At 44.4% G+C, this 24,128-nt stretch overlaps 1 protein-coding gene across 2 annotated transcripts in view; it reads right to left on the bottom strand.

The window, feature by feature from the left end:
* APPL1 (adaptor protein, phosphotyrosine interacting with PH domain and leucine zipper 1) overlaps positions 1–24,128 on the bottom strand; it is a 251,911-nt gene that overhangs the window by 54,211 nt on the left and 173,572 nt on the right. For both annotated transcript variants that reach the window (XM_085624666.1, XM_085624667.1), the window contains exons 17-19: positions 11,667–11,841; positions 11,538–11,574; positions 2,434–2,580 (exon numbers count right to left, since the gene is read on the bottom strand). In XM_085624666.1, the coding sequence (XP_085480792.1) occupies positions 2,434–2,580; positions 11,538–11,574; positions 11,667–11,841 (359 nt within the window). The remainder of the gene's footprint in view (positions 1–2,433; positions 2,581–11,537; positions 11,575–11,666; positions 11,842–24,128) is intronic.

Genomic DNA, 24,128 nt, shown 5'->3' with positions numbered 1-24,128 from the left:
AGCCTGTGTGAGCAGTTGTAAAGTGCTATTCGACCACAGGAAAATAAACCTTTTGCCAGGCCTAAACCTTCCTTATAATACATACAAGTAGCCTCTTGGGTAGGCTTTAAACAGTTCTTAGGGCAGGGTGCGCTGTATTTAAAAAACTGGATATGTACATTTAAGTTTTTACATGTCCAGGTAGTGAAAAACTCCTAAATAGTTTTTTCACTATTGTAAGGCCTACCTTTCCCTTAGGATAACATTGAGTTATCTTATTACACTTAATGAGTGATAATTTTTTATTGTGATCAGGTAGGAAAGTAATGTTTGACGTCTGAAGAATTGTAATTTAAAATCCTCTTAACTGGTTAAGTCGGATTTTAAGTCACAATTCTGAAAATGCCATTTTTAGAAAGTTGGTAGTCTCTTAATCTAAACAATTGGTTCCTGCAGCTTGTTTCCTGGGTCACATGACTACGTGTAGTTGGCCTTTATGTATCCCTCCCAGAAAGCATCACTATAGAGGGTCTGGATATTGTCAATATGGGCCATCTCTGGCAGTATTAGGGAGGCAGAGCTATCACCTACCCCACTCACACTTCAAAGGGACTGGACCAGCTAACACGCACAACGGACTTCAAACTAGCATATTGTGCCCCTAGACAGACTGGGACCAGGGCAGGAAGGAAGGAAATTCCAGACACCTCTGTAGGGGGAAACTCTAGAACCTTCTACCACTTCAAAGTGGGCACCAGTATAAAAGGGGGACCCTCTGACCCACTCTTCAGAACACACCTGGACCTGTGGATACTACAGAAGGACGCCATGCTGCCCTGCTGCTTGAGGTCTGCCTGGTTTGCTGAGAAGCAAGACTGGATGTGCTCCCTTCATCTGAGGCAGAATGACTCCAAGGGACAACTGACTTGCCTCCTGTTCTGAGCCTTCTCTGCACTACCCAGCTGACCTGCTGCATGGGCCTGCCTGGACCTGGAACTGAACCTGCCTGAGCCCTGCTAGACTCTGCTGGAGTGAGTTCTTGATCCCCAAGTGGTGCTTTCACAGGTACTGAACCCTGGTATCAGAGACTGGTATCAGAGAGAGAGAGCTTTCATGCCTAACTAAATGTTCCACCAAATATGGGGTGTAGCCCCATAAAGCCTTGCTGCAGTGCAGCAAGATTCATCAGAATCGATGGCAGGTGACATGTAGCCCCGCAAAGCCTCACTACACAGCTGCCAGCCTCACCTGAACAGACGCTGAGTGACGCAAAGCCTCGCTGAAGAGCTGTCAGCTTCATCAGAAAACTACAGTGAGTGACATGAAACCCAGCAAAGCCTCACACTACCCCACAGCTTCTCATTGAAAGTGACGCAGTGTGACACACCTCGACGCATGACCTAGCATCGCAGCCCTCACAACTCCTCATCAAAACCGACGTCAGAAGACACGAAGCCTCGCAAAGCAATGTTGCGCAGACCACACACCAAGGACATAAGGTACAATCCTCAGCGGGCAAAACGTAGTCCTGTGCCTGGCCTGTGCTTCATTGTGGTTGGACTAAACATGCGATTTTGTCCCTGTCCAGCATGACCAGATACCCTCAGTTGGTGCTTTGTGCCTTTAGGCGCAACTTTTATCTAAGGCTTTAATATTGCATAACTACAATTCAAGTGATTTTTTTTTTTTGTCGTTTTGGTCTCAAATAATTTATTACATTTTACTCTATTTTTCTAAATTTGTATTGAATTTTTCTTGTGGTGTGTTTTCACTTTATTACTGTTTGTGTGCTGCATAAATACTTCGCAAATTGCCTCAGAGTTAAGACTGATTTATTTAAATGCCACGGTACTAGGGGGTTAAACACAGGTTAATTTAGTGACTTTTTATGGTTCATACTGACAAGGATTGTGGCTGTTGATTGAGTAGAGTTTCACCCCCCTCAACCAACAAACCAGTTTCTCACATCCCAAATTACGACTAAATATAATCAGGATATCCCTCAGCCAAGGTATCTTCACCAACTTCCTCAAGAACGGCTAGTTCCAGCAATTGCTGAAGACGCCTAACCTGGTCGCAGACTATCTGCATGATCCTTCACCATCCATCCATGGGCAAGCCCCTTGAGAATGTCATTAACATCCAGCTTCATGAATAACACAAGGGAGAATCTCGCTTCTAATACTACCAATCTTGTTTCACGTTACATTGTAACACGGAGAAAGCAAGAATTCATGTTGTCTAAAAGATCAATATTGCTGGTGGTCTTCTCAACACCCACAAAAGATTTATCATCAAGTGTGAGACTGGGGAGTGTAGAATGAAAAGAAAAAAACATCAGACCTTCATCTACAATAATCTATGTTCCTGGACCTTTCTCCAGAAGCAAAACCTTATCTTTATATAAAACTGCTTAAAATGTATTTGAAGAACCATAAAATACTGAAAAAGTACCTTTTCTCCTTCATTGTTAGATTCAAATATATAGCAGACTGATATTGGTCGACCCTCAACTCTTCCACCTGCGGTACGAAGTACGAATCCAAAAAGGCGTTTATTTTCCTGGTGTGTGGCACACAAGACTACATTCGGCAACGGGAACTGCAAATATAAGTTTGGAGTATTAAATAATTTCTTAACACTGACCTGTACAGTTCAAATGTAGAAAACAATAAGCATTTTGGTCCTTTCAATATTGATGCATTTTTTCTGCTCACTAAATGGTGTTTTGATATCAGGTTAAACTTGTAGAGAAATCAGTAAGCGATACTGCACACATCTGGAATGCACCATGATGTGGCACTTAAATGAGGCAATGATGTGTATATGCATGTAGCATTCATGCTAGCGGTATGTGGCATAGACACCCAAAAGATGTGCATTTTATTCAAGGGATGAACCATGAAGGTCTGGCTTCCCCATAATGCAGACTAAAGTGGCCATGCATTGGTATGTTTACAACTCTGCTGTCTCCTTGCAGGGGTGTTGCTTATGAAAGTGTGTTCCTGCTTCATGTCTCTGGTATAGCATGGATGGATGAGACGGCCATACAGTAAAGCGGTTTCTCAAAAATGCTGGGTCAATGCATTGTTGGCTTGTTAAAAGGAAAGCTCATTCAAATTGCAATTCATTGCAACACAAGTCAATTAGTGTCCAAAGTACAAGAGCCAGCAGAAGACCAGGTAATGTCTGAAGTACATGTACGAGGCATGAATATGAGTAAGTGACCCAGAACTACAATTACATTCTGCACTTCTTATTTGAACATAGGATGGCAATCTTGTAATATCACTAACTTATAGTCAGGTTTAAAAACACTCGCCAAAAAATACATACAGTGAATGTGTGTTTTTCTGAAAATTAAATATGTTTTATATATGTATATCTCAAGGTCGATGGAAGAATAAATGGGTATATAAGTGTCTAAATGGATGATTTGTTTTTGAAAAATTGATTGTGTAACTGACTGATTAAGTGCATCATAGTGAATACATGGCTTAGTGAGTAATGTTTAAATATGTAAATATCTGTATCAGTCTCTCACTTTGTGTATAAGGGGCTGCATGGGTTGGTGAGTAGCTACATGGGTGTCTATATAGGTTATTAGTTGGTTTTTTTGAGTATCAGTCTGAGTGTCTGCATGGTTCGGTGGGGGGTATTACATAGTGCATAGGTGCATGAATGAGTGACTCACTGTTTGTATGTGTTGAAGACAGCATGTGTGCAGGACTGTATGGGTGGATGAGTGTGTGTATGGGTGTGTTAGTGAGTGAATGACTGTCTCAATAGTGTCTTTATGAGTAACTACATATGTTTTAAACTAGTATATGTGACTATTGGTGTATATAAGTGAGTATATGTGAGCGTGAGAGATTGAAAGAGTTCCTGTATGAATAAGTATGTGTTTCAATAAGTGATTGTTTAAAAGACTAAGTATGTGTAAGTTTCCGTAGAAGTAAGTGTGGTGGTGTGTGTATAACTGTATATGCAAGTAAATGTATGTTTGTTTCATTATTAGCATGAGTGACTATGTGTGTGAGTAACTCTATGGATGAGTGGCATTGTGTAACAGGATGTATAGGTGTATGAGTACATATGATGAGTGAGTACATGTATGAGTGACTGTATAGGACTGTTGGTGAATGAGTGGATGTGGATGTGGATCTTAGAATTACTGAAGAGGTTGTTGTAACTGGTATTGGTATGTCCATTGTTTTGAAAATTTTAGTCTCTATTTTTGAATGTGTGTATCAAAGGTTATATTAGGGTGAGAGGAGGTCTGCCACTCTATCACAAGGATGATGTCATCAGTGATGTCATTTGAGATGTCATCAGTGATGTCATGAGTGATGTCACTGACCATGTCATGAGTGATGTAATATGTGACGTCATCAGCAGTGCATTGCGGGCGCGCGAGTTATAGTTAGCTGAACTAACTATAACGGGGGAATTTCAATGGTTTTGTACAAGTGAAAAGTCCAGCTAACTATAACACCCCTGAAACCTATGGTTTTTTCAGTGAATTTCTGAGGTTTCTTAAATGCTAATTCCTAACTATAACGTGCCTGAAACCTATGTTTTTTTCTGTAAATTTCAAAGGTTTTTTAAATGCTAATTTCTAACTATGCCTACAGAGATAGGACATGTGAAGAAAGAAGAAAAAATGCACAGAAAGAAAAAAAAGAAGTGCAGAAAGAAGCAACAGAAGTCCTCAAAGACGAAGAAAAGTGCAGGAAGAAGGATAACGTGCAGAAAGAACAAAAAGAAGAGCAGAAAGAAGCCTTGTTGCAAAATCATCCTGTACCCTCAACTTTTTCAGACGGATACTGGTGGTAACTGAGTCTGACTAACCAGTCCTAGAGCCAGTGCTATGTTAAAAGACACTTAGAATACAGTGAAAACACCTACATACACTAGTGAACATTATGCGTTGGGGTCCCCCTGTGATTAGCATGACCTCCTCTGTAAGCCCCTAGTATATAATAGGGCAGGGGGATTAAAACTACCTCTTAAAACAGGCCACAGGGCATTTTTGCACACGTTAACTCAGGCCCCGTCCCCTCCCTTCACCACTGTGTAAACACGCCCTGTGTCCGTTTTTAGTTGGGAGATTAAGTTCACTTGAATCCTGAGGGTCCCTAGGGTCCAACTAGCCCACTAGGTACCTCCAGTAAGTGCCACAGAGCTGCGTTGCAGAGAGGTGTAAAAAGTGGCACGGCCTGGACCACCTCTCTGCAATGCAGCTCAGTGGCGCTTACTGGAAGCACTTGGTGGGCTAGTTAGCCCCCAGGGGCCCTCGGTATTGAAGGGAAATTATATCCCCAATTTAAAACGTGCCATAGTGTGTGTTTGCACACGTCACCTCAGGCCCGTCCCCTCCCTTCACCACTGTGTAAAAAGAGAGGTGTAAAAAGGTGCTTGGCCTCAGAACACCTGTCTGCAGCGCAGCTCCCTGGCGCATACTGGAGACGCCTGTTGGGCTAGTTGGCCCTCAGGGACCCTCAGTATTGAAGAGGAATTAATTACCCAACTTACAATTCGCCAGGGGGCGCATTTGCAGAGTGCTGCAAGGAGGGGGCGTGGCCTCCGGCACGATGCCAGTCTTTTATTTATTTTAATTTTTTAAGAAGGGAGGCTGTGTGGTTCCCCTTCTTATTCTAATTTATTGGACCTGATGACCCCATCCCCCAGGGCCTGTCTCCTAATTATATTTTTTTGACCCCAATCCCCAGGGCCGGCCACTGTTTTTTATTATTTTAAAAAGATATATATTTATAGACACACCGAGAACATTCTGGACAAACCGTACGTACCCATCACCATGACGATTTGCGTGATATTCATTAAAAGGCGACTATGCATACAATGAATCCACGTGGAATGTATTTACACCACTAGTGAAGCTCTGACATGTCTGATGCCCTACCGTGCCTAATCCCGGTAGACACCCTTGTCGTTTATTTATACAAACATGTGTAGCTATTGACGGGCACATTTAATACACATGCACACCAAGCCATTCAAAGGGGATTCGACAAAAATTCGACGACCAAAACTATGCAAGAAACCCCCCTCACGGTTAATAAAACACACATCCACTGCCGGATGTGTAATACTTTTTATTTTACTCTCTGGAAAGGGGACGAACATCACTTGAGAGTCACAGCGCGCTCCTGGCAGAGCCCAATGCTGTGTTACACCCACCATTGCCTGCTGAGTGCCACACACCTCTGTGTTGTATTCCACTAGCTAGTGCATATGCTATGACACTCTCTAGCCCATGTGCACTGTAACACCACCCCGTGAATATGGCATGCCACACTTGTCTTCGCACGGGTTATATTGCCCCATCTAACGTGCCTTCCTCGATGCCTATGTTTTTAACGCACGGTGCTATGCCATACATATTACAATCTGGGATCCATATCTTTGTCACAGTGCATATGCAACGTTGCACTCCCCAGCACATATTTTATATTACAACTTTAGAGACTAGTTAGGTTACACAACACTGCCCTGTGCATATTACACTCCAAGGCGCATATCACGCGCTAGTGCCTGTGCTATCTCGCGCTCTCCAATGAATCTGTAATTGCGCACAATGTATTGCATATTATATTTCACGCCGGTTCATCTTATATCACTCTTTTTGGTGCATAGTTTATACCATACACTATATGTAGTTTTCATTTTCAATCGTGCTCTCAGGACTATGTTCTATATAACACTGTGTTCACCTACCCTTTTCACGGGCATTACATTTTGCGATAGGGGGTGGAGGGTCAGGGGGTGTTTCTGCAAAGTGAGCCCGGAGTCACAGTCACAAACGTCCTCTTCTTCCTGAATAAAAGTGAGATTATGCTGCATACTTGTTCATATTTTAAGTAGTTCGCACAGACACACGTTTTAAAAACAATAAAGTTCCTAATACCCGCCTTCTCTGAACAGTTAGCTTGCTGCCCCATCCCCCTCCTCCCTATCCTCTGTTGTGTGAATCCATGGACTAGCCTCCTCCCTCCTGCCATGCATGGTCTGATGAGCTGCCACTGCCCTCAATTTAGTATGATGTACCAGTCCACTCCTCTTGCCCTCCATTGCCCAATTCTATGCCCCATCATTGACCTCCTGCTTAAACTCTGTGCTTAGCTTGCTGCCCCTATTCTCCTTCCCCCTGCCCTCCGATGTCTGTGCGCATGCCCCTGCTCCATCCTTTTTGCCCACCATGTTCCATGGACCTGCCACTCCTATCTACTCTGAGTGTTCTGTTGAGCTGCCACTCCCCTCCCACCTGCCTAGCATTGTCAGATGACTGTAACCTGTCCCTGCCACCTCCACCCTGCCTGTCCACATGCCATGCCCCTATCCTCTTCCTCCTGTCCTACATGGTCCATTGTACTGCCACACCTTCTGCCCTCCCTGGTCTGTTGTGCTGCAACTGCTCCTCCTGCCTGCCCCGTGCGGTCTGTTGTGAGGCCCCTTCCCCTGAACTTTCTTGTCTGTGCACAGGTCCTGACCCTCCCTTCTATCCTCCATCGTCTTTTGTGCCATTGTGCCATTGTGCTGCCACTAACCCTCCCACTTGCCATGCATGGTCTTCTGTGCTGCCATGGCCCCTCCCACCTTCCCTGTGTGGTCAGTTAGCTGCCCCTGACCTCCTCCCACCTTCCCTCCATGGTCTGTGTGTATGCCATCACAGTCTCAGTGTTGCTCTTCATGGTGTGTCTTGCTTCTAGTGCCCATCCTGCCTGACTTCCATGGCTATCTTGCTGCTCCTGCCCTGCCCCCTTGCCCCCAGCCCTCTGTTTACATGTGCAGACCCCTACTCCCTCCCTCCTGGCTTGTCTGTTCCATTGTAATGCCCCGATCCGTCCCTCCTGCCCTTTATGGTCTGTTATGCTGCAGCATTCTCTCCTGTCTGTCCATTATGGTCAGCTAGCTACCATTGCCTCTTGCCCCTCTGTTCTCTGTTGTCCATGTGCATGGTCCTGTCCCCTCCCTCTTGCTTTCTATGGATTGTTGTGCTGCACTCCCATCCCGCATGCCCTGTGTGGTGTATTGTGCTGCTACAAACCCTGATGCCTGCCCTGCAGGGTCAGTTTGGTGCACCTCTTCATGTCCCTCCTGTCCTCTGTTATCCAAGTCCATGTCCCTACCCCATTTCCTTCCATGATCCAATGTACCATACTTGCGAACATTTTGAACTTGGTAAGAGGGAGATTTTGAAAAAATTGGGGTATTGATTTTCCCCTTTGAGTTACATTGAAAAAGAGGAGATTGTAGACAGGAGACATATCAAATAAAGCCCATTTGAGCTTAAAAACATTCGACGTTTCCTGGCTGAATCGGGTCTGTTGGCATGTATGGTTGTACTACCATTGCCTCTTCCTTCTGCCCACAATGGTCTATTACATTGCCACAGCCTCTCTTGCAAGTCCTGTATTGTTGGTTTGTTGCCCCTGCCCCCCTTTCCACTGCCCTCCATAGTCTGTTGTGCTGCCACGGCCCTTCCTGCCTGCTCAGTGTGGTTAAATTGTTGCCTTTGCACCCTCCTACCTGCCTTCAATTTTCAGAGTCCGTGCCCCTGGCCTCTGCCTCTCAACAGTATCCTAATGAACAACTAGATTGCTAACATTCTATATTTATTACAAAAGTATGGAACGCCTGACGTCATCTTTATGTAATCAAAACTGTAATACCTAGAGCATTTCCTTTAGAAATTACATATATGAGAGGGTCTTATTGGCATCAAAATTATTGTTAGTGCTCTAAAAGACTAAAATAAGGACATATTTTCTGAGTTTTCAAATAGCAAAAAAGCACTTTTAAATTATTTGTTATCTTTGTTTTTTTATCCAGTTGACCACTTGATTAAATGTTGCACTTAGGGGAGAGGATGTGGTGTTACTTCCAGAACTGCAGACTTTGCAACTGGGGAACCAGGTTGGAGTTTCTGCTTCAGCTCGACATTCTGTGATTCTGGTCAAATCACTTAGTCTCCCCATGTCTACAACCAAAATGAATTTGTTCTTGTGTGATGTAACCAATGCTCATGTAAAGCACTCCAATACCTGACAAGTCTGCACTATATAACACTGCAAAAAAACAAAATAATAAGTGTTTTGCACACTTCTGTCATTGGGCTATATTTGGGCTACATCTGGGTGATTTTGGGCTACAATTGGGCTCTTTTGTCTCCGGTGGCCATCTTGGGAGATTTATTTGTTATGAAGTTTCCTAATTTCCTCATGTACTGCAGTCTCCTCAGTAGGAAATGCTTTCAGTTTTTTACTTTGATTCCATCATGAAGGTATTCAGATATGTCACACATTTGCCATTAATTCTGAATGTTAGCACTCTAGTTGCTCATTAGACCACTGTAGTAAAACTACTGTTCACCATGGAAGTCTGCTCCTGGTATTAAAAGTGCATGTTTCAGTCTGCATGTCAGAATTTTTTAATGAAATAGAAGAGGATTTGAGAAGTCACTCAAAATGTGCCCTCATTTTCTTTCTTCAGCATTAATCATAATTTCTATAGCAAAATGAACCCCCTCATTGTGTTCCTTTTTAAATTAAATGTTTTAAGTGTTACCAGTTTATTCCAATCAAGATGGCTTCAGGTGTGCCATACTTTTGTCATAATGAAGACAGTAAGCACTCTAGTTGTTTTTAAGAACACTCTGGGACATTCTGTCATTGGGCTATACTTGGGCTACATCTGGGTGATATTTGGGCTACATTTGGGCTCTTTTGTCTCTGGTGGCCATCTTGGGAGACTTATTTGTTATGAAGTTTCCTAATTTCCTCATTTACTGCAGTCTCCTCAGTAGGAAATACTTTCAGTTTTTTACTTTGATTCCATCAAGAAGGCATTCAGATGTGTCACACATTTGCCATAAATTCAGAATGTTAGCACTATTTTTGCTCATTAGATCACTGTAGTAAAGCTACTGCTCACCAGGGAAAACTGCTGCTGGTATTGAAAGTGCATGTTTCAGTCTGCATGTCAGAATTTTTTAATGAAATACAAGAGGATTTGAGAAGTCACTCAAAATGTGCCCTAATTTTTCTTTCTGCAGCACTAATCATACTTTTTATGGAAAAATGAACCCCCTCATTTTGTTCCTTTTTAAATTAAATGTTTTAAGAGTTACCACTTTAATCCAAGCAAGATGGCTTCAGGTGTGCCATATGTTTATCATAAGTAGGACTGTTAGCGCTCTAGTTGTTCTTTGGAACACTCTGGGAAGCTGCAGTAGAACACAAAGGAATCAACTGACAGTCTCTGCCCTTGTTGGATGTACATGTTTTACTGAGAATGTCAGACTTCATTCTCACATGACTGAGAAAGATAATGTGAATTTACAGAAAATAAGCTCTCAGTTTAGCTTATAGATCACCTTCCAAACCTCTGTGGGAAAAGCATGAGAAAATATTTTTCTCTCAATCATGATATCCCAGCAGAAGGCTTTTTCACATGGTGAAATCACCTTAGAACATACCACAATTCCTAAAATGAGTATGGTACCATCAACAAATGATTTATAATGTAACTAAAGTCTTAAAACCCTCTATTAACTGCAATGCTTTTTAATGAGGTGCTATCATGTATATTGGTCCCAAGATGGCTGCCAACACTTCTTGGATGAAGTGCTGACAGCCAATCAGATCTCAGGATGAGATGTGTGGTTAGGCTCCACCCACATATATATATGATTTTACTTTTGATTTTCTCAGGAACTACTGAACAGATTGACACGAGACCTGCAAAAGGCACTTCCCTGACCTGAGGACTACCTCTCTGCCAAATTTCAAGTAATTCTGTTCAGCCGTTCGGGCTGTACCTTGAACTAAAGGTCCCTATGGAAAATTGCATGGGGAAAATGCGTTTTTGGACCCCCCTTTTTTCTCAGCCCCCGCTTGACGAATCACCCCGAGACTTTCAGGGTAGGAGCGGAGCGGAGCGCCCCACCTATTTTGAAAATTTCGCGAGGATTCGTCAACCGGCGCCAAAGTTATTCCAAATAGAATGTTGCGGATTTCCTATGGAAACACGGTCCTAACTATAACTATCTACTGGCGACCGCCAGTAGATAATACATACACACATATATACATACATATATACACACATACATATATATACACACATACATACACACATATATACACACATATATATACATACATATATATACACACACATATATACATACATATATATACACATATATACACACACATATATACACACATATATATATTCAAAGTAACATTGAAAGTAAGGATGTGTCATTTAGTCTACATGGCAATCTATTCTACAAATATTTGGAAAGATAAAAATGAATATGTACTTCTGCTTTTTGATTCATGCTAACTTAATGAACTAATACGCTTTTCTTTGCATGAAACTCACACTCAAAGAAACTAAGATTGGCAATTAGTGTCACAGACCCAAACATAAGTCTTTGCAACTGGGCTAGACACAAAACACTTTTAATAACTTCCACGACAGGTATGGTTCACCTATCAGTACGTTTTAAAGTAATGACCACTTACCCTCAGCCTTGTGACTTGTGTTTGGGGATCAATTAACCTGTATATTAAAAGAAATTTAAATATCAGAGTATGCAAAGAAAGTGAACAAACAGGCAAAACACAGTGAGAAAATAGTAGTGTGCGACTTACTTTAGACAGTCACATGTAACAACTAAATGCGATTCTGTCATCCTGAAAATATTGTGGATGGCTCTGGCGGCTAGAATTTGGCGCATGGTTTCATAAACAATGTCGGAATTTTCTTCTGATTTCACCTCCATTGATCCAAGAAATCTTACAACAAACAACTGGTGCAGAATAGAATCTAAAACACACAAATTAATTGCACAAATAAAACTATTTTGTAAAAGTAGTTAGAGAGATGTTGATGCATACTATATACTAGATAGTTTGTTCATTCATTCTCTGCTTATTGTAATATTAGTGTCTTATTTTTAATGCATTAAAAACTGGAAGTGTACACAGTTTGCCGCAAGACATCTACCAATCAACGCACTTTCAGGGTAGTAAGCACTAATTAAATTTGGAGTTGCTACAATGAAGTTTGAAACACACATGGACACAGGTTTACACAGACTATTAATTAATTGATTTTTGTAAATTATAAGGTTCCTGAGTTCGTAACAACAAATTTAATTTTGGCTCAACTGTGCCATGAAATTCAGTTCACATATGTTTTGTTTTTAGTAAATTGGCACACTCATAAAACTACTGCTGGTACCATCAACGTTCTAATGACATGAGGCCAAAATACTGAAATAGTATTTTAATATTTGAGCATGTGTAGGGTACAGGCAACTTAACTCATTTTTTCCCACTTAATATAGCTGCGGGGAAACTGTCTAGACTCACAGTGCTTCCAAGATTTCCAGGTTTTTCTCTCAATTGCCCCACAGCTTTTTAGGTCTCGCTGAGTCAGCGCATGCACTGCTCTGCGAGACATTTAGTAGGTGAGTTTTCAAAGTGCTACTGGCTGGCCTAGCGCTTGCGTTCACGTGAGCGTGCATGTGCGCAGCCGTCATCTGCCTTTCACGGGTCATTAGCACCACTCGGCCGCACGTCTTGTTTGTATTCATTGTATGCCTCAAACTGCAGGTTTGGTGCATGCCATGGTGCATCTCTCTCCCCCAAAAGCTTAACTTGAAGGAATCTCCATGCTCCATACACACACGTCATTGTGGACAGACCAGAACTATCAGTTTAGTCAGTCTGTGAGTCTCAGAGGACACCTAAACAACGTTCTACCGCTGTTCACAAAATAAGAAAATAATGACGTCACTGCGAGTGCTTTGGGCGGGTGTTCGGGGCAGCTCCGCCCCCTGGGATCTGTACAGTGCGAGTCTCTGGGTGAGGTCGCTTTGTCCTTTTCGGAAGTTAGCGATCAAGGACTCGGCTCGCACAGATAAATCCAGCCATCAGTGGGGGGAGGAGCCAAGATGGCGACCGGGACGGCAGCGTAGGCTCCCGGCTCCGTGAACCTCCGCACCCCGCACAGATATCCTGCACGAGATCCTTAGCCTGCGCTATCTACCCGGGTTGGTGAACGCGAGCGGCAACCGGCCGTGTGACCCCGAAGTTTCTGGCAGCGGTACCGCCGGAGAAATGTCCGTCTGAAGTTTGCGGCCTGCGTAGCCCCGGAGCCGGGACCTCGAGTGAACGCCGTGGCCGGGCGGCAGTGCAACAACAACGGCCTTTGGTGACTGGGTGGGGTCGGACTACCGGAGTGGTGCGACTGTCGGACTGCGCTTCGCCGTGGTCGCTCCTACCACTAAGCATAGCTGAACGAGTGCGTGCCCGAGGTGGCAACTCCAAGACTCTCCGGTGATTGCTTCAGCCTTCGCCGGTGAGCTGCCCGGACGCCGCCCGTAACCTGTCCCGATTCTTGCGGGCTGCTCCCGGATTTTCGCGGGCGCTGGTCCGTGGTGGGGACGACTGTGGCCCGTGACCACACTCCGGACACATTGTTTGCCTGCCCTCGGAACCCAGTTACCGGTGCCATGGAACCCGAGGCGCTTGTGTCTGAGCCCCGGTCCCACTCTGGGATGGATCTACCCGGCGGCCATTCTGGTACGCCAGAGTCCACCATCCTGTACACCGGGTTGCAGCAGGATTGGGAGGGTGCGACTCTGAGGAGCGTAGCGGAGCGAGCGCCGGGAGCTGTACTGGGGTACGGTGACCTTCTCAGGGCTCTCGGTGCCCTTCACTCCACCCTGATTCACGGAGCCTGGGTGTTGGGGAGCAAGCTTGATGGAGTGACATCAGCGTTGGAACAGTTGCCGCCTGCCTATCCCCAGGTACACTGGGACTTCTCACGCTGCGCACGGGGGGACATTGTCGTGGCCGCCCCTGTAAATAGTGCACGCCTGGACCCTCCGGACAGTATATTAACGTGCGATCAGCTGGCTGTGGATTTGGTCTGTTCCGGAGATTTCGGACCTGAGTGGGGGGTGGTGGCCTTGTCCCGTGCGCGGTCCCCGACGACCCAGGCAACGTCCAAGCAACGGTCGCCTGCCCTGGCTGATTCCGCCTTCCTGGGCCTGGTGTGCAGTGTAAATCCTGGCTCGGCATCGGGAAAGACGATCCTCCCTAGAGCTGACTGTGTCGATCTTCAGAGCCCTCTACCCTACCTGTGTGTGTCGCTTCCTGAGTTTTGTTGGACACTTCTCTTCGTGGTAACATTGGACATGGCACTGGGACGGGGGGTATGCATGGGTGGGTTTGCAAAGAGTGGCCAAGGATGATGCTGACCCTTCCGAGGTGGTCACCTATTAGGCGGGCGGGCTCGGGAGTTGTGTGCTCTCACGGCATAACTGATAGTGTACCAAGCGTGTAATGCTCCTTACTCCTCTTTGACAGGGTCGATTTTGTGTTCATTATTGTATGCTTTATGGGAAACCGTGTGGTGCGGGAGGGAGAAACCGGGGGCGTGTTTTGTAGGCCCTCCTCCAGTTTATTAATACTCTTTCTGCCCCCCCGTCTGGTGGGGGCTCTTTTCCCACTTCTTTTCTCTGTTTCTTCTATATTTCGGGTCTGGTTCCGGGGCGACAGGCACACTGCTGGGGGGGGGGCCGTACTCATCTGCAGAGGTGCAGGGTGGGGGGTTGGGGGGGGGGGATCCTTTAGTCTTTCACCTCCTTTTTCTATGGCCTCTTTTTCCTCTCTTATTTTCTTTGTCTTTTCTGGGATCAGCATGGTAGTACTCCTTTGTTGTTAATCACTGCTGTTTCCGGAGTGCCATAATTTCCGTGGAGTTTCCTGGGTCTTGGGGCAGGGGGTTGCAGGCGCAAATGGCCGTGTCATTCCTCCACATCCTGAACTTCCTGTTTCAGCGCCATAGCTTACATAGACTGCTGTGTATTGTTTACGTTTATCGTTCTGCCTGCCATTTTTCGCTGCTGGGAAACTGTTTGGCACCTGATCCTTCAATCCTTTTCTATTATAAAATGTAAACCTTTATTATCCTGGTTTCCTACTTGGGCTGTTCAGAGACTGAGAGTATGTTAGCGTCGAGATTTTGCTCCCCGAGGTACTGACTGTGATATACCTGCTTTTATTATTCTGATTGTTTAGCGGCCGGCCCCGGGGGTTGTAGGCCCGTATGTGTAATTGAGTGAAATGTCAATAAAGGTTTAAAAAAAAAAAAAAAAAAAATAAATAAAAAAAAAAAAAATCCAGCCATCAGTGACATCATTGGTGGGTACAAGGCTATTTTATTTGACCCAGAAAGAGTCTTCCTGTGTTAGTTTCACTCTTAAGCATTGCGTGATGTTTGCAAACACATTCTGGTGAGTTGTTGCAGAGGGGACAAACCGTACTAGCCATCGTGCTGTTATTGATCCCGTGGTCGTATTTCCGGAGCCTGGTGTATTTAAGTAATGAACATTTGCAGTGTGAGGTTCTTTCATAGCTGGAGGCCACCCTTAAATGCATACCAGAGGCATTGTCAGTTTCTGTGCTCGTCGGGAGATTACGCGCCCTGTTGTAGAGAGAGGTTTGCGTATATTAGTAGTTGAGCCATCATTTCCCTAAAACATATTGCAGTAAAAAATAGAAATCAGTGGAAAAGCGCATACTGGGCCGTAATTTGACAGCATAGTATAGACTTTGGTTAGGAGAGAAATGTGCGTGTCCCTTCAGGTTGGAGATTGCTCTATTTATCAGGGACATTTTAGAAAACTGTGCACTGTAAAGCAAGGCTGAGCTCCACGCAGTTACTTTTACTCTGACCTGTCACTGACTCTCCGCTGCAATCTCTTCCATTCCCACTTCTCGGCTCTTCAGTTTGTGCCTCTCTCTGCCATCTATGTGCATACTTCATTTGCTAACATTTTCTGACAATTTTTAAAATTTAATAATTAGCGTGACAGTGATGTCACCATAAATAACATCATGTGATGCCTGTCCCTGTGATATAATCAAAGGAATTGACATAGTTACTCAGGAGGGAGCCGCTCCCCCTAGAGTTCTGGTACCTGCTTAGGCCTAAGAGGCTGTAACAGAGGAATTTCCTGGTCTTTTTAAATGGAGATAACAGTAAATCATCAGCTGGGGAATACAGCGTGGGAGGGGCACAGATGTTTCAGCTGCAGTCAGTCTCATACTGTCTCCTTTCACATGGACATTAGTAGTCCCGGTGCCTCCCTGCACAGATACAGGAGACTGCCTCTTTAACTGATGCAGGACACGGTCCCTTTGACAGATGCAGGACACTGCCCTTTTCACAGATGCAGGACACTGCCCCTTTCACAGCTGCAGGACACTGCACCTTTCACAGATGCAGGACACTGCCCCTTTCACAGATGCAGGACAGTGCCCCTTTCACAGATGCAGGACACTGCCCCTTTCACAGATGTAGGACACTGCCCCTTTCACAGATGCCGGAGACTGCCCCTTTCAAAGATGCAGGACACTGCCCCTTTCACAGATGCAGGAGACTGCTCCTTTCACAGATGGAGGAGACTGCCCCTTTCACAGATGGAGAAGACTGCCCCTTTCACAGATGCCAGAGACTGCTCCTTTCACAGATAGAGGAGACTGCCCCTTTCACAGATGGAGAAGACTGCCCCTTTCACAGATTGCCCCTTTCATAGATGCAGGAGACTGCCCCTTTTACAGATGCAGGACACGGCCCCTTTGACGGATGCAGGAGATGGCCCGTTGACGGATGCAGGACACTGCCCCTTTCACAGGTGCAGGACACCGCCCCCTTTCACAGATGCAGGATGCCCCCCCTTTCACAGATGCAGGACACTGCCCCTTTCACGGATGCAGGACACTGCCACTTTCACGGATACAGGACACTGCCCCCTTTCACGGATGCAGGACACTGCCCCCTTTCACGGATGAAGGACACTGCCCCTTTCACGAAGTCAGGACACTGCCCCCTTTCACGGATGCAGGACACTGCCCCCTTTCAGGGTTGCAGGACTGCCCCTTTCACAGATGCAGTACACTGCCCCTTTCACGGATGCAGGACACTGCCCCTTTCACGGATGCAGGACACTGCCCCTTTCACAGATGCAGGAGAATTTGCAAACCTTGTGTATAGGAGCAGGTTTGGCGAAGCTCTGGTTTTATGGTGGGTGAAAAGGTAACAAAGAAGCTGGCCCTACACCTATCGGGATGGGACATACGAAGGAGGTCTTCATACTGCCAGGGCCTCGTCAACAATTTCTAGGTCTTTATTTTCAGTGTCCATTGCTACCTCAATCTTGGAAAGGCATTGGAAGGGCTTTGACCCGGACTAACAACTCCAATTTTGACCAAGTTTACCAGCTTCTTGCCCACAGACAGCTGTAATGAACTTTTCAGTCACATGTTGGATCGCCTAACAGTTTCTAGCAGTGCCTACATACGATCATACATTTATCATCATATATTTGACAAATGCTCGTGTTCTGGTCAAAATCCGGTATGGGCAGGGGGTGTATAGCTTTACAGATTCAATAAGAGTGAGTGAGACAGCTGCCTGAAGCCAGCCTGCAGCGAGGTTAGAGTTCAGAAGGCTAACAGTATGGATTTGAAAACCATAAAACCTTCCTTGGAGTCCCAAATATCTTCTTAACCAGTACGTGATTCTGGGAGGAACAGTTTATGCTTCAGGTACCTTGAACTGGGTACGCTTTGGATAAAAGGCCAGTGTTAAGCAAAGTGTTAACTTGAAGTACAAGTTTCAAAGGAGAGAGAGAATGAAATAAGAGAATACACTTTTTTTCAAGATATCCCTGAACTATATTTAGAAGCAGGACAAATATGAACAGTTTTTGTAAAACGTTAATGGTAGACCTCAGGATTGTTTATGTGCCCACTAGAATAGTGGACAGCATATGCCAGGCCAACTTCTCACATGTGCTGCCTGCTGCCATGGGTTTATCGCTGCATTGCCACTAACGCCAGGCCTACTTGGCTCCAGACATTCCTTCTCCTTCCTTTCTACTGAGTTTGAATTTTTTTAGTTGATTTTAAAGGCAAAATCAAGAAGCACGTCATATCTATGTCTGCTTATGGCCTTCTAGTCCGATTCCAAGTACCCTGTGACCTTTAACCCAGACAGTCCGTACGCAAGGAAAAAGCTGCTCTCCCGCCAGTTGGACAGTAAAGGACAGTAAGAATCAGGGTGCACTGCCACCTCACGCTCTGTGGGCACAGCAACACTGCAAACAGCAGCTGGACTGCTGACAGTAGCCTAGCGCCTTTACATCACGTGGTACATCTGTAGTGCCCTCAAATCGGAACCCTCTTTCTGCTTGCAATTTGATGTTAGTGTTACAGACTGTTGTATTCATCCTGGGCAACAGTAAACACAAATTTCAGCCCAAAACGTTATATCCTAGGTGATGGGGTTTCATGTCTTGTTCCCAACATTTGTACAGCAAACTGCTATCACTCTTACTCTCAGGGGATTGGTGCCAACATGAATGTGGGGCAGGCGCCGAGAAGAGTCAAGTGGCCCACTCATTGGCAACGTGTGGCTTAACGGCTGGACTCAAAACATCCTGTGATTCTGGACAAATAACAATCTCCCCGCGCCTAAAAATGAATGCGTCCGTCTGTAATGCAAAAGGTGCTCATGTAAAGCGCTCTGATACCTTCGTGTTGAGTTTGCGCTTTATAAAACTGCTAAATAAATGTTTGCAGTGCGCCGCACAGTCCTAGTTGGCGCTGCACAGCTGCTGGGTGGAATATATTAGTTTAGAGCATTATCTGTATTAATTTAGCACAAAATCACTTGCTGTTTATTGCATTCTGCTCTGTTGCCCGGCCTAATAAGGCTGCCTCGTTGAGCCGCATTATTACCAATTACGCGGCTGCATGCAGTGTTGTGCGGGTGGCGATTTGGCATGTTTAATCGCCTTGCTCTAAATGGTTTGTGGGGTGCTGTGGATGTGCTGTTGAGGGTAAAAAGGCAAGAGGCAATTGGTGTTTAAAGGGGCAGTAGCTCCGTCAGCCCATTACAGGGTTTGGGAACTTGAAGTAAAAAAAACATTACTTACTTCATCGCCAGCACCTCATGTGAATAAATCTTGGCCATGCCGCCTGCGAGGGGTCCATGAGAATTGAATTGTTTATTAAACTGCGGCCTTTTACTCCCAACACAGCGTGTATTGGTTTTGTTAAAGGTACGATCAGGGTCTGGGTGTTAAACTGGTACTAAGTGTGTTATGCCCTGCATAGTTATTCTATTTTCCACACTTCACCCTTTCTTCATGCTGCTCAGCCAATGTGCATGTTTACTGTAGAATGTTGGGAATGCAGTGGTGCATGGAATGTAGGGTGTCTGTGTGAGTGAGGAATGACAGTTAGAGAGAGAGGAGCTGAGCAGCAGGCAGGCTGCTCCTGGTGGGGTTTGCTGTGGCATAGCACCAAGGGCTGACTACTGGGCTAACCTACTTATACGTCATCTGTTACCTGGACTACCAAGCTGATGTACTTACTTACCATCCTGCTGTGCAACTGGAATAAAGGTACTTAAGAACTTACATGGCTACCAGAGTCTACTTTCTACCACAGAGCACAACAAAGTAGGTGCAACCTATGTCCAGACAGCGTTAACAAGTGTAAAAAAAGACAGAGAAATGAACTAATCCTATCAGAAAATGTACCAGATGATGCCACATAATTTGCCATTTTTTGCCACTTAATTTAGTCAACTCTGCCGCATAATTAGGCCGTACCCTGCTGCACAGCTCCAGAGGCCCTGAATATGATGGTTTGGCACACACCTAAATTAGGAGCTGAGCCGAGTGTGTTCCACTAGTGACTTGTCATTAAGCAATGGGGGAAGCTCTTGACAGGTCCCTGGTGGGGGAATCTTCTAGAATACTGCACATGTTCCGCCTGGTGTATTTACAGTATGATCTGTTGCCACCATTTGCACAAACCTGCATTTTACCACTTGAGTCGAAGATATGTTTTTTTAACAGACATCTCCACTGGTCGAACTGCATAGACTGATAAGTCTGCACTGACCTCTGCAGCCCAGTGTTACCACGGTACACTACAAAGCATGTTTCTGTCCATGACACACAGGAATCGTGTCCTTCATCATAGGGCGTAAAACTGTGTGGCCAGATTATTAACAGGATAATGTGCTGCATGGCTAAACACTTATAAGGTCCCGAAGTCGAGACCTATTGGCTATGCCAATGCTTGTTTAAATGTCTCAACAGCTTCTGGAATCCATCCCCATATTGTGAATCAATTTTCTCACATATCATTTCATTTAATATCCTCTCAAATGTCCTGTTCCTTAATCGCTCAATTATCCCACTCAGTTTCGTAAGCTCTACACTCACCTTTAATTTGGCAAACTGCTTTTAATGAGCATTTAACAATATATTCATCTTGCTTCTCCTTACTTTGCTGCAATCCGGTGTCAAATGCCCTTCCTTCGTGTTTTCTATCCCACCTGCATGCCTATTGCCTCACTAATGTCAACTGCCCCGTCTCATAGTCTACGCCAAATCCATTTTAGAATTAGTAGAAGATGAAGCTAAGCTTACGTTTCAATCACTTTCCTCTAACTTCAATTTTGACTCATTATTTAACATTGTTATGCTAGATTATAAAAAATACTATAGTCAATTGACCAACTCTAGTGTACACCTTACAGCCATACCCCAATATTTCATTTACTGTAATTTTAGTTGAACAGTTACTGATAGAATTGCCTCTCTCTGTCTGGTACATCTTTTGATATCTTGATCTAAATATAACTTTCTCTGATTGTTTTAACTAACCAAACCCAGTGTTACAATGACTAAATTGTCAGTCTTGACAATGGACCAGTTTTAACTTACAAACACCTCTCTTGTGAAATACCCTGTTTTTCTTGAAAGGTCACACACAAAAACCTTAATTCCATGCAAATACATAATTCCTGTGCACAACTGAGTTTTTTTAGAAGGAAGGGTTAGATTGTTTTTCTTGTTTTTCACAAAGCTGGTGAGAAGGTTTGTGGAGTGTTGACTGAGTGTAGCATGGTCACTATGCACATTGTGCAGTATCATGGTAACAAAAGAAAGAAATCAGCCAAAGCTTATGGAGAGGAGGATGAGCCCATGTGAATCTACAACACACAATGAACAGATGGTAACACTGGAAGTAACATTTTCATTTCGAGCCAGAACATCTGTAAAGCGGTGGCAGGTGTGTGGCTGATAGAGGTGCCTGGAAAAAAGTCAATACTGTCTGGCCAACCATAGGCTATTGGAGGCCTAGGACGTCTGCAGTGCTTGGTAAAGGTATGCACAGTTTACCAGGTGGATGCTTTGCAAATGTCAGTGGGATGTTCCAAAGAAAGTCATGAAAAAACCTGTTATGTTGGTAAAGTGGGCCTGAGGTGGCACAGGACTCTTAGCTTTATGGTAGCATGTCTGAATGCACTTGACTATCCTATACCTGCATTAGAAACGGGAAGGACCATGTGAGGCTTTGCAAAGGCTAAAAGAGCAGGCCAGACTTTCAAGAGGGTTTGGTTCTAATGATGTAATACATAAGAACTCTTTTGACATCTAATCCATTTCCGCTGCAGAAAAAACTTGGGAGCTCTATGATCTGATTAAGGTATAAGAGTGACGTTAACTTGAGGTGGAATTTAGGGTTGAGGATGAAACAACCCTATCATTGAGAACCTGATGAAAGGTTCTTGGAGGGCGAGTGTATAAAGTTCACAAATGCGCCTGAGGGAAGGAATGCGTCCTTCCATGAAAGGAAATGAAGCATGAATGTAGAGGTTCCGAGGGTGGCCCCACGAGCCTAGTGGACCAGGTTCCACACAAGGGCTGGATGTACTATAAGAAGTAGAACTCTACTGAGACCCTCATTGAAAACTTTTATTACTAGATTCATAAGTAAGGAGGAATGCTCACTGGCATATAGGCTGAAACAGCAGATTGGTGTAGGTGAGGCCTGACCTCTGCAGATGTAACAGATAACCCAGTTTTAACTTTTAAACACCTGTCTTGTGAATTACTGTTTTTTCTTTAAAGTTCTACACAAATTCCTAAATACCTTCAAATACAGAATTCCTTTGCACAACTGCATTTCTGTTCCATTTATATGGAAGGAAAGGGATATTATAATGAAATAAAGTAGACAAACGTAATGGGGCAACAAATGTCAAGCTAAAGATCATGGAAGGAAACGGTTACTTACCCAGTAACCATTGGTTTGTAGCGTCTAGTGCTGTAGATTCGCATGATCTGCATACTCATGCCATCTAATGTTGAGCTTGGATGTTTGCAAGTTAGGTTGTGCATATTTTGCAGTTAGGTAAGCATACGGAGGTGTAGGTGACGCCTGACTTCTGCAGAAGTATAGCAGATAACGTCTTGGACATTAGGCTTTAAGGGGTCCAAGTGCTTGGAGATGCTGTAGTGACCAAACATTTTTACTTTGCAGTGTAGCAAGCCCATGTAGTGGGCCTATGTGCTTCAGACAGAATGGTGATGTATTCCTGGGGGAGGTTGAAATAGACAAATTCAAAGGCCAGGCACAGGCACTTCAATGCAGAGAATATCATTTCTATCACTTGTCCTCTATGCAGTGATGACTCAGCATATGTTCCCATGTTGAGGATGCCTGCGACGAGTGCCTCTACTGGGAAAATGAAGGAAAGTCTTCAAAGTAATTTATACCACTCGTAGCTCTAACACATTTATGTGTGTGTGGTGTTTATACATGGACCCTCAGCCCTGCGCCATCATAATTCTCGAAATGAGCAGCCCAATTCACCGAGGAGGCATTATAACTATGGGAGCGTGCAAATTACAGAGAAATGAAAGGATGATCCACCAACTGACTGGAGGGACACACCCACCACAGTGCAGTCTGGAATGACGAATTGAAGATTTGAATCATCTGGGGAAAGGCAACAATAGGATACACAAGGCTACAAGACCTAACAGGCGTAGGACTTGCCAGCTAGGATCAGTGTCTGAGCTAGAAACACCAGAACCATCCCTTGAATATCTGCAATCCTGGGAGGAGGAAAGATCTTCCTACAGTTTGTGTGCAGAATTGCTCATATGAAGGTGAATCTTTTTTGTCAGGATGAGGTAGGGCCTCTAGGCCAAGTTGTGGGAAAGGATGGTGGTGCGCTAAAGATGTTACATGTCCAGTGCAGGAGACCCCTCCTACACCAGCAAGCTGTCCACATAGAAGCTCCCACTACTGCCAGCATTCTGATGAAAATATGCTATGCAGTCGTCAGTACAAGAAGCCAAAAAGTGATTTCATAGTGCTGAGACCCCTATGGCGAACCTCAAGTAGCACCTGTGACTGGATGTGATTGGAAGATGAACACAGGTATCCTGAAGGTCCAGGGACACTGGCCAATACCTGCATTAAAGGCCTACCAAACTGGGCTTAGGGACAGAATTTTAAATTTGTAAGGCTGAATGAAAAGATTCAAGAGGCAAAGGTTCAAGACAGGTCACACACATTCCTCCTTCTTGGAGATTAAGAATTAAAGGGAATAAAATCCCAAACCTATTTTACGCAAGGGCTCTTTGTGGATGGACCGTTTGTTGAGCCTGGCAGAACTTTTGCCTCCAAGTTCAAGCCATGTGCCTTAGAAAACGCACTGGTGGAGGGAAAGACAGGAAGGGTAGGGTTTAGCACTTGCGTATAGCTGGATGATGAGTGGTCCATTGTGATCATATCCTATTAGGTGGAGAAATCAATATGCCACACCTAATAATGCTGGTCACACTTCAACAGAGCTATTGACTTTAGTTACTACCAAGGATTCTCAATTGTATAAAGTTCAGCAGGTACTTTTTTGAAAGACCTAACGTAGATTTTTAAAACTTTACATCATGTAAAATCATGCTGTGTGGTAACTTCAATCTCTGTTTAAATAAACAAAGGATTGATTTCCACTTCAAAGATCTATAAAGAGCTTCCAATATTAAGACTTTAATATTTTCAAATGGCCCCTCTTCTACTTGTGACATGTTGAATTACTTGGCATGGGGAAGGGGAATGTTTTGTGTAAATGGCTGGTTCCTTTCTGACTCTCCTGCACAGCAATCCTTTATTTTTAGTAATTAACGCTGCCCAATAGATTATGCGGTTTTGTAGGCCTAG

This window comes from Triturus cristatus, chromosome 9, assembly GCF_964204655.1.
Source record: "Triturus cristatus chromosome 9, aTriCri1.1, whole genome shotgun sequence".
NCBI lineage: Eukaryota > Metazoa > Chordata > Amphibia > Caudata > Salamandridae > Triturus > Triturus cristatus.
Note: the sequence above shows the minus strand (reverse complement) of the source record. Positions and strands in the feature narration are given on the sequence as shown.